Source organism: Topomyia yanbarensis, chromosome 1 (genome assembly GCF_030247195.1).
Source record: "Topomyia yanbarensis strain Yona2022 chromosome 1, ASM3024719v1, whole genome shotgun sequence".
In the NCBI taxonomy this organism is placed as follows: domain Eukaryota; kingdom Metazoa; phylum Arthropoda; class Insecta; order Diptera; family Culicidae; genus Topomyia; species Topomyia yanbarensis.
In genome coordinates, this window is record NC_080670.1 from 33,976,289 (window position 1) to 33,992,078 (window position 15,790).

At 40.6% G+C, this 15,790-nt stretch overlaps 2 protein-coding genes across 2 annotated transcripts; one reads left to right on the plus strand and one right to left on the minus strand.

Moving 5' to 3' along the window:
- The first annotated feature begins 4,374 nt into the window (after positions 1-4,374).
- LOC131677326 (uncharacterized) lies at positions 4,375-6,349 on the plus strand. Its single transcript, XM_058957067.1, has 5 exons — positions 4,375-5,102; positions 5,165-5,267; positions 5,333-5,613; positions 5,664-5,856; positions 5,917-6,349. Exons 1-5 carry the CDS (start codon positions 4,492-4,494, stop codon positions 6,289-6,291), a joined length of 1,563 nt encoding a protein of 520 aa, XP_058813050.1. The 5' UTR covers positions 4,375-4,491; the 3' UTR covers positions 6,292-6,349.
- Positions 6,350-6,573: 224 nt separating this feature from the next.
- Positions 6,574-8,296, minus strand: LOC131677327 (protein Aatf). Its single transcript, XM_058957068.1, has 2 exons — positions 6,826-8,296; positions 6,574-6,761 (listed from the first exon to the last, which is right to left on the minus strand). Exons 1-2 carry the CDS (start codon positions 8,142-8,144, stop codon positions 6,635-6,637), a joined length of 1,446 nt encoding a protein of 481 aa, XP_058813051.1. The 5' UTR covers positions 8,145-8,296; the 3' UTR covers positions 6,574-6,634.
- Between the last annotated feature and the right edge of the window lie 7,494 nt (positions 8,297-15,790).

Sequence of the window (15,790 nt, forward strand, 5' to 3'; positions counted from 1 at the left end):
ATGGCGATTTCGCTTGAACCCGAAACTGAGTCAGGTTCTAACCCCAACCGCTGTCAGTTCATACATTTTGACAGCAGATGGGGTTAGAAACTGACTCAGTTTCGCTTCAAACGAAAACCACATCAGTCGAGGTCTTCCGTGCAGTAAGGTACTTTTGAGTTGTTTGGGGTATACTCAAAATTAGGTAAATTCAACTTAAATTTAAGTAAATTAAACTCAAGGTTGAGTTATGATTTTTGCCGTAGTTAAATCACAGACATAACACTATGAGGGAATTCCCTCAAAAAACATCGATCCGATAATTTTCCCAGAACACTAGCTCTACCTTTTATTCACGGTCCCAAACACTCATTTACTGGTGGGCTACCCCTCAGGTTTGGAAACAATTTTTCACTAGTGGTCTATCCCTCATATGCTTGTTCATATGTCAGTGGCGCCATAATTTCAAATGTGGCCACAGTCGCAACTACAAAAATATTTAAAATTACCGTTAAAGCGGGCGAAGCTTTGTTTTTGAGTGTTATGTCTGTTAGTCTGTGGTTAAATGGAAACTACCTTCAACCTCACCTTCAACACGGTTTACCTAATTTTACCTTCCTGCACGACACCACGAGATTGTGTCAAAAGTACTTAATTTTAGGTAGTTTTTCGGTGGCGTGTACACTAAGAAATCTATCCAAACATTTGAAAAAGGCCAAACTGCATAATATAAACAAATCGAATTTTCATGCAGGTTTTCATTAAAAACTACGGCTACTCGAACACGTACATAACACAATAATGGATTAAAAAGAATTCTGATTTTATAGTTATACTTATTATGAAATGGTCTAACGTATTGTAAATGGAACTTACTGCGTTCAACAGGGCCTACATCAACGACACGACCTGAAACCTAATGAAATATTGTGAAGAAAAAATGTGCGAGTCTTTTACCACAGACTAACAGACATAACACTCAAAAACAAAACTTCGTCCGCTTTAACGGTCATTTCAAATATATTTGTAGTTGGGACTGTGGCCACATTTGAAATTAAAGCGCCACAGACATATGAACAAGCATATGGGGGATAGACCACTAGTGAAAAATTGTTCCCAAACCTGAGGGGTAACCCATCAGTAAATGAGTGTTTGGGGCCGCGAGTAAAAGGTGGAGCTAGTGTTCTGGAAAAAATGTCGGATCTATTTTTTTGAGGGCATTTCCTCATAGTGTTATGTCTGTTAGTCTGTGCTTTTACCGTCAGTTATCAGTACATTAAGGGACCCCTTCATTCAAACGAAAAAATATTATTTAGCAGCACTTTACTACCCATGATCGCATAGTTGTCCCGTTTTCTATGGGATTTCCTATCTTTATGGGACTGATATGCGATCATGGGTAGTTTATTGTTTATAGATTTTTAGTTGTTCTACACTAATAAAATAAAGTAGGCTTTAATTCGTGGAAAACTACCCATTTCGAATAAAAGTGGAATAACCCACTTAATGGGTAAAAAGCTTCTACTCATTTATGAGTACAGACCTTGTACGTCAACCTGGGTACGTTTTATCCATTTCTTTTCGCAGAACAGTTACAACAAAATGCGTAAGAAATACCCATTCATGAAAATCGCCCTGGTATGAAAAATATTGAAAATAGAATAATTTCTGAATTAAAAAAGGCATTACAAAACATTGATTTCACATTACATATTGCCCTCTCATAAAAGTGTACGAATCGCGATAAGGATTCTGTTCAAACACAAAACTTAATGAAACCTGTCTGTGGTCAGAATATTTTGTTGGCTTCCCAAGCAGTCAAAATTGCGGGACTGACGCATATTTTCAACATCCTCAATGGCTTCCCGTATAAATAAATACCATTCCAGAAATCATTGGAACCATTTCTAAACTATTCATATAATACTCACCATATTGGGAATACTACTGATATATTCCATCATTATAATTCAACTATTATACTACCATACTTATTTAGTTACCATATCTTCCACGTATCCTATATTGAAGATTTATATACTACATTTTACTTTTGTGTGAGAGGTTAATATTACTCTGGTGGTCTCTATCATCCGCATATCCATTTATCATATTCCAAAAACCTGTAGATTAACTTGGCCAAAAAACCTCATCTCTCAATATATGCGATAGCTCAATTGGATAAAGCGTTAGTTCACTGAGTATCAACGAAGCTTTCTTCAGAAGGATGGGGTGTAACAAAATAAAACTTTATCAATCGATAGAATTGATATGTGAAAAAGGAGATATTTTTTCTCCACTTAATATTTTATGCATCGCTAACTCTAAAATCTACATGTCACCATAATATGTATGGTTCTGGAATAGTATGTTGTCAAAATGTATATGGAAAAGAACATATTTTGGTATGGTGACTGTTCTTAACAACCCGTAGATTGTATTGTCGAGTGTGGAAAAACGATAATACTTATGTTCGATATTATATCAGGCAATGGTTATTCTACTGTTGAACGAACCGTATTGGGAATGGTTTATAAACGTTTGATAAAATGGTTGGCATATTGTACGCAATTATGCGGGTTAAACTGTCGTTGTTTTCGGAGCATTGCCGAAATGTTCCGATTCCGCCACGGTTTCGGCTATGAGCCGATAATTTGCACGTTCCGCTACGATCCACAATTTGCAGGTTACCTCATCGAGAGGTTGTGAAATGGATAAAAAGTACCCATTGTTGGAAACAAAAAAGTACCCATTTTATCACGGCTCCAATAACTTCCAAAAATGGCCAATTTGAATATATAAAATGGGTAATTTTTTGTTGTTGCAGTGTATAGCAACCATGTTATGTGTACAAAACCAACCGCCTAGTTACTGAAAAGCGGAATTCAATAGGGGCCCTTACACGAGCAATAAAAGTGTCATTACTAAGTAGTGTCATTACTGGAATTGTATGGGAATTCCATCATTACTCGCCTTACACGTTCATTAAAAGTGGCATTACTGCTCAGTAATGACCAGCCCGGGGACAACTTGACAGCTCCCATATATTGAACTCATAAGCAAATTTTGTGGTGATTTGGTGATGTCATGGCGGCTCTAATGGAGCAAAATTTGAAAAAGGCGCATCCCATTTACTATTTTCCATATCTAAAAAATAATCAATTTAAGCATTTCTTTCATCAAATTTATTTCGCTGTTCACATTAGAAACTGCCCTCATTCCCCCATACTTAAACAGAAACATAGATTCCATTTGGAATTTAAAAAATCCGAAAGAAAATAAATCGATTTTCGGAAATACAAGAAGATGACTTTCAAAATCAAGCCACTACCACTTATATTGGAATTTCCGAAAATCTTCCGAAACTAATCAACATCTCCTAAGGCATGAAATCCTCCGGTAGAGCCGAGGAAAATGCCAGAATAATTCTGAAGGGATCCATACCAAAACCATCGCAACATCTTCCGGAAAGAATTATTGCAAAAGTCGAACAAAACTCTGGCCGAAGTCGAACAAAATTGTACATTCCTGGCAGCATTCTTGCTGAAACCGAGCACTACTGGTTTGATGCCAGAATTCTGATAAAAGCACACAAATTTTATTCAAAACCAATTTTGCTAAATGTGTAGAAAATCCTACATATATTGTTTATTCTCCCAATCGAAATGCTAGAATTCTTGACGTTCTTAATGAACTTGAAACAAGATGTCGCAGGTTCACGAATTGTTAAGCTTGGTGATTTACTTTCATTGGCCAAAAAGTTTTTCATTTATATTTCATTTATAACACCAATGATTTACCGATTACAAACTTCACACAACAAGAAAACCAAAACATTTTTAGGAAGGAAGAGAGCCGGTTGCTAAAAACAACACCTTCCAGCTAAATCTATAATAAGATTTATGTAGCTTTGCTGACGGTTTCCAATCAGGGATAAATTTATTCTCTAATAATATTTTTTTCTTTATACACATTTTGGAATACGCTTTTTCTAAATGTTGTTCTAGCCGCATTGACGGCGTTCATAACACACGTAACGAAACACGCTTTTCTCTTGAAACTTTTTCGTGTCGTTGTTCGTGGTAGTCGTACAGAAAAGGCATACTAGCGCCGCCATCAAATCGGTGGTACATATATGAAACAAGCACTATCTGTCAAGTTGTCCCCGGGCTGGTAATGACATTACTAACGCCTCGTGTACGGGCCCCTAATAATGTCGCCGGGCCGCCCCAGCAGCAAAACTGGGCGGGAACTTCTTGAATTCTTTGTCATCAAGTTGGTTCAGGAAATGAAACACAGGTGGCCTGAGAGTTTTTGGCGAATTTTACTTATTGCATTCCTAGCGTGTAGAAATATGTTGATTGTACAAACACCCTTCAGGACTTTTTTCAGACTTGATAAAAAAAATTATCCGCGATTTCAATAATATTTATCTTTGAAAATCTAGTCAATATTCGCGATTTTCTTCGATGAGAACATACTCAATGATACACACGGCTGCTTTCGTATAAAATGAACGTTAAAATCTACCTTTCCTCCAAGCTGGTCGAACATTGCAGCTTCTGCCAGCTGTTCGGTGTTATCGAAGTACAGCGCGATGAGATCCGGTTCGCCGTTCTAGATTGCAAACTTCTACCGGGTACCTACCTAATAGGAGAAATCTGCAGCGAGTCAGACTACCGACGGCTACAAGCAGACCCGACCGACTGCAACCGGGACATTCTGCTACAGGAGGAAAACTTTCTGCGCTTGGCGATATCGGATCGGGGCCGAATCAAACATGTAACGACGAAGGTGAAGGGTGTTACCATTGAAACGCTGAACAAGGTGATGATTGTGTTCGACGATAAGGGGTTTTCGAATTTGTCCGAAAACCAGCTGCAACTAGACGAGGACGGCAATGATTTGCTGCACTTAGCCCGGCTGATTAAGTCTTCGAAACCGCAGCGGAACTCGGCGCTACAAGATTTGCTGGGTTATGCTGCTGGAAGTCAACTGATGAGCACGGTGGCTTTCACCCTGCGACCTTTATTGGTCATTTTGAGAATTATTTTCAAGAAAACTGCACTGTTTTATCACTTCTCGGAGTGGACTGCCAGCATCAGGAGCAGGAGTTTTGATGGGTGAAACAACATTTCGTTTTAAATTTTCTGTGGATCTTTTTGAATATTTTTTGAATTTTCAGAGCTAAATGGGCATTGTTGTTTGACATAGGATTTGGCGTGGCGATTCTTTCGCTGGTGTTGTGCTTTGGAAATCCGGGCATTCATTTTATGGAGTATGCGGAGGTAACCGTAAAACCCAAACAGTCCAAATGATATTCTATTAAAAATGAATACAAACCAAATTGCAGATGATTGTGAACCATTTGCGAGATTTGCTGAAAACCCTGCGCGGTAGTCCAATCGGGCTTAAATTGAATGCCCCGTTGAACGACTTCTTTCTCAGCTGCTTTCTCTATCACGTGGACCTCTGGTGGACGTTTCTGATAATCGTTTCCCCAGCAATACGTTTTCTGTTTATCCCGCTGTCGGTACTAGGATTGTTGGGATTATCGTTCCAGCTAGCGATGCTTTCAGACTTGATCATTCTAATCAGTCTGCACGCGCACTGTTTCTACATTTACGCTGCAGTGTAAGTAAAATTTGGTATCTCATCGCAAAGTAATTTGGTACTGGTTTCAGGTTATACCGGATCGAAATTGGGGGAATTCGTGCCCTGTGTCGGATTGTTTTGGGTAAAAAGAAGAATGTACTGCGGGATCGTGTCGAGTCGCATGAATACATGAATCGGCAGCTCTTTCTAGCCACGTTGACATTCGCAGTACTGATTTTTCTGTTGCCAACAATTCTCGTTTACTATGTAGTTTTTGCTACAGTGGGTATAACACCTGGTTGGAACTCTAATAGGTTGGTTAATCGTCTTTTTTACTTCCAGCTTCGCTTCGCCATCTATTGCATGTCGTACACACTGATGACCATTCGGCGAACGATACTTCAATTCCCGTTCGATGCCATGATAAGGTGGCTGCGGGGAATGTACACCGATGTCGAAAGTTTGGAAATTTACAACATCGGATCGTATGCCAATGAGAACATCACCGTCATCTATATCGCACCAAGAGTAAGCAGATGTTTCTGGAAAGACCAGAGTTTGCAGCGGCGGAAGCAGAACGCTAAATCTGCTGGCGATGGTCAGCTGGATTCGGTACGAAGTACGATCTCGATTGGGCGATTTTTCGTTAGTTTAATCCGCGGGGAGATGGTTGCCTTTATTCAGCCAGATGAGAGTCATTACCGCAGAGACGTGTAGACTGAGTAAATACGTATTTGATTGCGATTTGTAGTTATTAAATCGGGAATGGCAATGATGAGCTCTGTATACTTCCTACCGAAATACTTCCTATTTCATATCATTCACGAAGTTAGGGTTAATAGGGTTTATTAAGGTAGCAGCTAATAAAATATAGTCCATGTATGGATTGAAATAGCTTAGACTTCGATGATTAGCGCTCAGTACTTGCACAGATCGACGCAAAACAATACATAACAATATAACAAACTGTCTCTAACGCAAAAAAACATTACCATAAACTAAATTATAAACAATTTTATTTTGGAAAACTTTTACCTACAATCGGATAAACAATATACTCTTATCCTTTCAGTGTACCATTACTTCCTCCAAACAATGAACTGAATAGTTCATTTTTTGCTTCTTCCGTCCATTCGTGGCTGCTTTCTGGTGCGGTGAAATTAACCAGCTTTTTATGAACCACATATCTGCAGAAGAATTTTTTTTTTATTGTAATAGCAATCTCGCACTAATTTAGCAAGAAAATGTTACCTTATCTTCCTTCCCTTGGAAGCCCTCGTATCCACCTGTTTCTTCATCTTGCTTCTAAGCTTCTGCAACTCTGCCAACTTGGCACTGATTTCCTGTGGGTTATCCACGGTATTGGACTTATATTCAATCAGCTCGCGCAACAGTGCATGGTAAAAATCAGAATCATCGAAAATTTCTTCGTTGTAGACTGGATCCGGTGCGTCCTCTGATTCAGCATGAAACTTACTGATTTGAAGAGCAGATTTTTCAAATAGCTCGTAACCGCCCCTGTAGAGCTGGGACTTTCGAATCAGGTCATCCTTTGCCAGCATACCGTTCTCAATCTTCTTAATGATGTTAAGGGATTGCTGAGCATTTTTTATATTACTGGACGCTTTGGTTCGATCGTACCACTTTTGAATCACGTCATTTCTGTAGGGTTTGTAACTCGTGAAGTTGGCGTTTATCGTCGTTTCAAAGTTACTCAAACGTTGACTCTTGGATTTTGTTCCGGACTCGTCGTTTCGTTTTCGTTTTGTTCCTGTTTTAAGTAAATCCTTTGTTTCTGAAAATCGTTGTGCCAAGGTTTCTTGCAGCACCAACAAATTTGTCAAAGTGGACTCAACAGTTTGAACTATCTTATCTGCCGCTTCCTTAAATTTGCTATCCTTACAGAGACCGTTATACTTATCCTCGTGTGGAAGAGAATTAGCAGTTATCAAACTCGGTTGCATTTTGATACGGATTTCCAGCAATCGTTCCCACATTTTGAGCTGATTTTGTACGCAGATTCCCTTCTGGACTACTTCCTGTTGGTTCTCTTCTTGGAGTAGCTTCTGTGTATCTGCTGTGCTTTGCCCCAGAAAGTCCCCAAGAGAAAAATTATCTTCATCATCTTCCTCATCATCATTGAACTCGTCTACTTCCTGGCTATCGGATCCATCATCTTCCTCGCCATCATCCGAATAAGAATCATCATTTGAAGGTCTTAACCTCACAAAGGCACCCGGCTGCTGCCCATCGTCTTCCGAATCGCTTAGTTCACTTTCCCCACCGTCTTTCTCGCCGGTAAACACATCATCCCGACAAGATACCAGCCCTCGATACTTACGATCGACGGTATCCAAAAGTTTAATGTTCTTCTTCCGAATATCACTCAAACCTCGATTAGCTGCTTTCTGCAGGATTTCATCGTTTTCGTCAAACTCACTGAACCGGGGCCGCGTTTCCTCATCCTCCGAATCATCGGCATTTACGGCGACCTTGGCGGCAATCTGCTCGTGGATTTTGTCCGACACGGTTTTCACCGTCGGTCGTTTTTTGAGTCCTGTTTTCTGCATTTAGATTCAATGCGCGTATTCTCTTATACTTCAAGAATCATTTACCAAGTATAATTGGTAATACACCGCAGGCTTTTCTAATTTATTGAACGTTAAACGTGTTTGGTTTTTGTATGGACGAGGATCACGACACGAGCATGCTGTTTATCTTTGAACCCAGAGATGCCAGGTACTTTTTTCAAATGTCTGCAATAATAATTTTAAAAGTCTGGGAAGAACAAAAAATGTCAGGAAAGCTAGTGTAACCAAAAGTCTTTATATTCAAAAATCTGTAAATATCTGCAACCAAACCAAAAAATCTGCAAATATCTGCAACTAAACGGAAAAATCTGCAAATATCTGCGTCATCGAAAAAATCTGTAGCTTAAATTAAAAGTCTGCGAATTTGCAGACTTGTCTGCAAATCTGGCATCTCTGTTTGAACCCCTTTTTTCTGACATTTCGTCTTTCTCGCATTATTCTGTTTTGCACTAATTTCGCTTGAGGCATAAGATTCTGAAGGGCAAAGTGTGTACAATCAACCCGGTGGCAAGAACCCACCCACTGAGACGTCCAAAAATTTGTTTCAAAATCGTTCAACACGGGTCCAACGATGGACGTTCGTTGAACGGTTATTTGGACGTTGTCCAAATTGGTCCAACGAACGTCCGTCATTGGACGATTTTGAAACCAACCGTTCTTAGAGGGCACCCACTGAGACGTTCAAAAAATCGTTTCAAAATCGTTCAACACGGGTCCAACGATGGACGTTTGTTGAACGGTTATTTGGACGTTGTCCAAATCGCTCCAACGAACCAAAGAGAATAGTGAAAGAGACGCAGAGTGAAAATCAGTCAAAACGGCAACACTCCCTTTACGATGATTTCAACACTAGAATTTGGCAACCGTTTCCAAAGGCAGCACTTTAAATGACTCCTATTATATTTTGAAAACAAACCTTTTGTCGATCGTTGGATTTGTTTATCAAACGATGTGCATTTTGAAACAAAGAGATGAAATAATTCTTAAGCTTGTTTTTACTCATACATAGACTCTAGAATGCACCTTACAATCACGATTGCACTAAATTCTGACGAAAATTCAAATTTCTTTTTTTGATAGATTTACAATACTTATCTCCTCCAACTCAGGCATGAGTAATGTTTATTTACATTGCACGATTGGTCTGCTCAATAAGGTATTTTTGGCTTCACACTATTCGTCTCTTTCCCTATTCTCTTTGCAACGAACGTCCTTCATTGGACGATTTTGAAACCAACCGTTCTTAGAGGGCAGTTAAACTCATTCCGGAACCGGTTCGGATTTCTGAATGGAATCAGTATGGACTCCAACTCAAATGTAACAACCGATTCCGACTCAATCGGTTTCAGAATCGGTTGTTGCATTTGAGTTGGAATCCATACTGACTCCATTCAGGATTCCGAATTAAATTCCGAATGGTTTGACCTGGAACCCGGTCAGCGTGGCAAGCAGAAAGTTAGCAAAAGTTGAGCAAAGCGAAATTGATGCTGGCCAAGTTTCTGCGAGCATTTTGCGCGATTTGTGCGAGAATTCTGGCAACGAATTCGCACAAATGCAACAACCGTTTCTGACAGAAGCAGTTAAACCAACCGATGCTGCTCACTTTTATCCAGAATCCAGTCATAAATGTACGGCCAAGATCTCTGCACGCTTCCTGCCACATCTTTGTCAGATGTTTTGCTCGATTTGTGCTGAATTCTACCAGGTAGGAATTGCCAGGATCTTTGCACAGTTTATGTACGAGTTATGCCAGCTCGGTTCCTGTCAAAATTTGCCAGAAAACGCGAGCGAAACCGAGTTCGCCCTAGCTCAACTAAACCGACAGGATACGCGCAGAAATCTGATAGGGCTGCCAAACCAAGACTTACAGAAATCTAGCAGAGCGATCTCTGCCAGAAAATTTGCTCACTGAGAGTTAGAGTGTGAAAGTAATTTGACGTATGCACAATAGAAATACGTCAGATTTCTGCTCGTTTGGATACGTCAAACGCGTATTGGCCGCACTCTACCCAGAGTGCTCTATTCGTAAGCACAAACCTTTTGGACTTCACGTCAATTTGCACATCGCAGATGGGGAAAAAGGCACAAATTGATGCAGTGTATACCTAGGCGCAGATCACTCCAGGAATGTATAACAAATTTGCATCAAATTAGAAAAAAATGCATTTAATTTTCATTTTTGCATCAACTTTGCACTCCCTCGCAGAAAAGTTTGTTCAACAAACGTCCTACACTGATCCCCAGTTAAGCTCAGCCGGAAATGAACCGGAATTCTGACTGGTTCCAGTTCGTATTCCGGCTCCAGTGACACAACCGATTCTAGTTAGAATCGGTTGTTGCACTGGAGCCGGAATACGAACTGGAACCAGCCAGAATTCCAGTTCATTTCCGGCTGAACTTTACTGGGTCCACTTTGGTCGACGTGTTGTTGAATGTAGGGCTAGTTTTTGTAGGGTTTTGATGTCTTACACGCAACACAAAATACATTGTGAATTTCTATTTTGATGGAGAGAAATGCATTTAATTTCCCTGATTTATAAAAATGCATCCCAAGTGACCTGCCCCTAGGTGTATACCGGCTTAAAAGCCGCATTTGACCGAATCGATCATCGAATACTTCTAAACAAAATGTCAAGTTTTGTTAAATGGCTGAGTTATTACATACGTGATAGAGTTCTACGTGTGCAGTAGAGTGACAGAAAAAAATGACCCCCATCGGCCCACTCCTGAGTCGATTCCTAGTCCCACCAGGAGTGTCTACTCCAAATTTGAGCCAAATCGAACAAGTCTAGCTACCGGACCAACGTGCTTGAAGTTTGTATGGGATTTTTCGACAATTTACATGGAGAAAACCCTCTTGTTCACATTTTCGCCGCTAGGTGGCACTGTATACATCAGATTATCACCAAAAGTGAAACTTAAGAAGATAATTTTATTATCTACAACTTTGTTGAAGACTGCAAAGCGATCCGACTCCAACAGGAAAAGTTATTAAACTTTTAACGAAGTGATGTCTGAGTCTGTTTTGCATGGGGCCTAGCAGTGCATGATAGTGTATCAGTACTAGGTTCTAACAAACTAAACATTTTTATGGAATAATGGTTAGATTTAGCTGAATAGTATGTTCGGAAGAATTGTAGTACATAATACGAGTTATGTTTTGGGTAGAAAATTGTAGTTCCACATCTGACCGCATAGATGGCGCCAACACTAACTTTTCAACGAAGAGAGATAGAAATTAGGTGTCTTCTACAAAGTTGTAGAACAAGAATATTGCAGTAATTCTTCCAAACATCTCGATATTCTATCTCTCTCCGTCGAAAAGTTAGTGTTGGCGCCATCTATGCGGTACATCTGACCTACACCTGGAACTACAATTTTCTACCCAAAACATAACTCGTATTATGTACTACAATTCTTCCGAACATACTATTCAGCTAAATCTAACCATTAATCCACAAAAATGTTTAGTTTGTTAAAACCTAGTACTGATACACTATCATGCACTGCTAGGCCCCATGCAAAACAGACTCAGACATCACTTCGTTAAAAGTTTAATAACTTTTCCTGTTGGAGTCGGATCGCTTTGCAGTCTTCAACAAAGTTGTAGATAATAAAATTATCTTCTTAAGTTTCACTTTTGGTGATAATCTGATGTATACAGTGCCACCTAGCGGCGAAAATGTGAACAAGAGGGTTTTCTCCATGTAAATTGTCGAAAAATCCCATACAAACTTCAAGCACGTTGGTCCGGTAGCTAGACTTGTCCGATTTGCTTTAAATTTGGAGCAAGTACTCCTGATGGGACTAGGAATCGACTCAGGGGTGGGCCGATTGAGTTTTCAAAAATTCATTATTTTTCTGGGCAGTCTAGTGTGCAGTTTGGCTCTTGTGTCTCTTCTCTACGAACAAATCCCACAGGGCAGCAAAATGGGGCCACTACTGTTTGTGCTATTCTCTAACGACGATTTGGGTCGAAAACTGGTTTACGCTAATGACGAAGTTTTTTTTTATTTTGATTATAGAGGTTTTAACCTTAGGGTCCTTCGCTTCTTTTCGGGTTGGAAAAATCTCTTGGAAAAATCTAACCCAATGTGCGGGGTTGGGAATCGAACCCAGGTGAGCTGCGTACAAGGCAATCGATTCACCAACTACACTATGTCCGTCCCCCATGACTTGAAGTTGTACCTTGTAGACCGCAATATTGACGACTGCGTTCGGCTTCAAGAGCTTCTGGATACATTCATCGGCTGGTGTCGTAGAAATTGGCTCATTGTTAACATCGCTAAATGTCAGGTTATAACTTTCCACCGCATAGTCAATCAGAGGGGTAAAGGCTCAATAGAGTTGATCACGTCAGGGACCTTGGCGTCTTGTTGGATGCTAAGCTAACCTTCAATCTGCATCGCTCATCTTTATTCCCGAAAGCGACTCGACAATTCGGCTTTATTTCCAAAATCGGCTGGGACTCTTCGCACTGCTTGAAGGCGCTGTACTGTTCGTTGATTCGCCCACTACTCGAAAATCCAGTCTGATTTGCGGTCCTCATCAGCTTCTTTGGAATGTATGAATTGAACGTTATTGTTATTTGTTATTTATCAGTGTGCAATCGGGCTGTCTCAACAACCTATTTCTGCAACCTATGTGCATAAACTGTACACCTATCGTCTATCCGTTGCACTTGACAGCGTGTGCAGTGCTTTATGGTCCCCAGTTAAGCTCAGCCGGAAATGAACCGGAATTCTGGCTGGTTCCAGTTCGTATTCCGGCTCCAGTGACACAACCGATTCTAGTTAGAATCGGTTGTGTCACTGGAGCCCGTGTTCGAACTGGAACCAGCCAGAATTCCAGTTCAATTCCGGCTGAGCTTTACTGGGTCACACCTATGACCGCGCACCCGGCTTCCCATGAGTGTTTTGGCGGCTCAGAGGTGTCCTTCCATGTTGCTCAGGGATACATTGGTCCTATACACATCCATGCATACAGGCATACATACGGGCAACATACGGCCATACATACAAACTATTTGGCGCAAGTTTAGAGCGTGTAACGTCGTGTCATCTAGTCTGTCATCCTATGGAACATAATCCTACCATCGCCTTGAGGTCAACGTCATATTGGCAAATTTCGCATTGAATCCGCGTCTGTCTCTTCCTTATCTCCTTTTTGTCTCCTAGGTCCGAAGCGGATCAATCGACTATTAATTGAAACGGTAAACATACTATTAGTATTATTAGTCCTTACTCGCGAATACTTTTCCTACAACTGTGCTGCTTCTTCTCTATCTTATAACATAACTCGATTATCCCTGTTCTAGTCAATATACATATTCATTACATTATGGACCAGGCAAACCCTTACTTTTTCTATTATTATTATCCTGAGTAGCTATACCAGTGAAGGTATTTTAGGATTTCGTTAAAAAGAATCTCTGCCAATAAAGGCGTAAGCAATATTTATCCACATAAAGTTTGCTCGAAACGAATGTCCGCCTGGTTCGATTCGAACAGACCACACCGACCCGAAAGGGTTGCTTATCATTTCTGAGAGCCGGTGTGCTTGATCGAGTTTAATAATCATAAGAACAAGTTCTGAATAATTAACTATCTCTTAGGTGCCAGTCCTGCACTCCTTTCCTGAACTAGCCTCATACTCACGATCAAAAGAGTCGACAACTAGTAGGATCCACATGTCCCCCACCCAAGCGAATTGATCAACTTGCAAGTACGAGCACATATCTACCAACCAGCCAAGAAGACTTCCGAATCAATGAGAATTGACCATGCCAGTCGAAGGCCACAGGCCCAGCGCCCTTTCGTACAGTGTCATTGTCATTTCTCAGCCCACCCCCTGGCAGACGTTCATCCGCCCATCTAGACTATGTCAAGATGAGAACCTACAAAGCCTAACTGTTCGTATGTGCTAGTCCGTATAGATTTTGGTTTGCTGAAACGAAACAAGAAAAGCAAAATAATTGTGATTAGTATCGTAGTTATAATAAATAGGTAAACGATTTCTCCTCTGTTGTCCGTTCCCTTGTTCGTAGTCCTCCCTCCTGTTCCTGGTCTGTTTGGGCTACTGGCTTTCCGTTTCCTTGGCCGTCACGCTCGATCGATTTAGACATCATAGCAGGAGAAACAAATGACAAGACAAAACAAAACAAAATGAAAATAAATGAACGTCTGCTATCTGTGCCTAAATTGATGTTGCTTCTCAGTTTTGCACGACCCAGGGGGGACTTGGCCTTGATCCCAATGCTCTGTCACCGATGTTACGTGATATTCGTTATGGAATATTCTTTGTGTGGGGGCCATTCATAAGCAATGTTGTTCGTTTTTTGAAGTAGAATACTTCTAACGTTTCAATATGGGGTCCCGTTTCAAAAATTTCAGTTGAGAAATTTTCCCAGATTTGAAATGCGAATATCTTCCGTTCTACTGGACGAAATCGCAATATTTTTGCACTATCTGATCGGAAATTTGTGCACGTATTTCGTATTAAATTTCGGAATTACTGCGACTACTATAAATAAACCAAAACAAGGATTTTCAGAAAACAACGAGGAAAATGCGCAATTTGCCAGCATATCCCACGCAGAGCCGTCAAAAAGGAGCATGCAAGCGTTTCATTACATACGGGAATGTTATATATACAGGTCACGCGAGCTTGTTTTGTATCAGTGGGTGCTCGCTTACCACACGAGCAACATGCTCGTCCGGACGGTACAATGAGCGGTATCATGTTTGCGTTCCCGTACCAAGCGTCATCGCAAGGTTCTTCGTGATAAATCACCAAATCCGCCATTCGGCGTCTGGCTCGTCGTGGTGGTGTAAAATGCATCTTCGATTTAATCTACGAATGATGATGGTGTGCAAGAAAATGTCATCCGAGATGCCGTGACCTACACTGAACACGCCAAGCAATGTCGTCTATACTCTGAAGCGGCAGGGACGCACTTTGTATGGATTTGGAAGTTGAAAAGGTAGAACTCACTTGTATCATTATAAAAAAGGCCCTTTTCAGGGCCACCAAAATCATTTCAAAGAATAAGTTTGCATTTTCTGTTTCATGGACTGTTTCTCCCTGGAGAGCAATTTATGTTAAACCCTAAATTATGATTTATTTCAGTACGCAAATTGCAAATATGGTCAGAAACAAACTGGAGTGAAGTGGAAAACAATTTTACTAGGCGCATTCAAAAAAGGTTTCAATTCTCAAACATTTTACCAAGGTGCCGTATTACATTACTCTCTTTACCCTGAGTGTTCGATAATCTCCGTAGTGGAAACACAATTTCAATTTTGTTCTTTATCAAAAATATGTGGTCGGCCAACAAAGGTGTGGAGCTACGAAGAACACATTTTGAGGACAACACAAAAAAGGACGAGCTTACATTGTGCTGTAGTCAGGTATAAAAACTCAGCATGCTGTTGCTCACGCTCAGTTCGTTTCCAGCATCAGCATACAGCAGTTCGTTTGCAGCATCGCCCGCAAAATTCAAACCGCCGTCCGTTTGCTGCTGTCAGAAGAGTTGGCCAAGCACGCCGTCTTCGATGAAACCAAAACTGTTACCATATACACTAGAGTGACAGGAAAAAAAATATCCCTATCGGCCCACCTCTGAG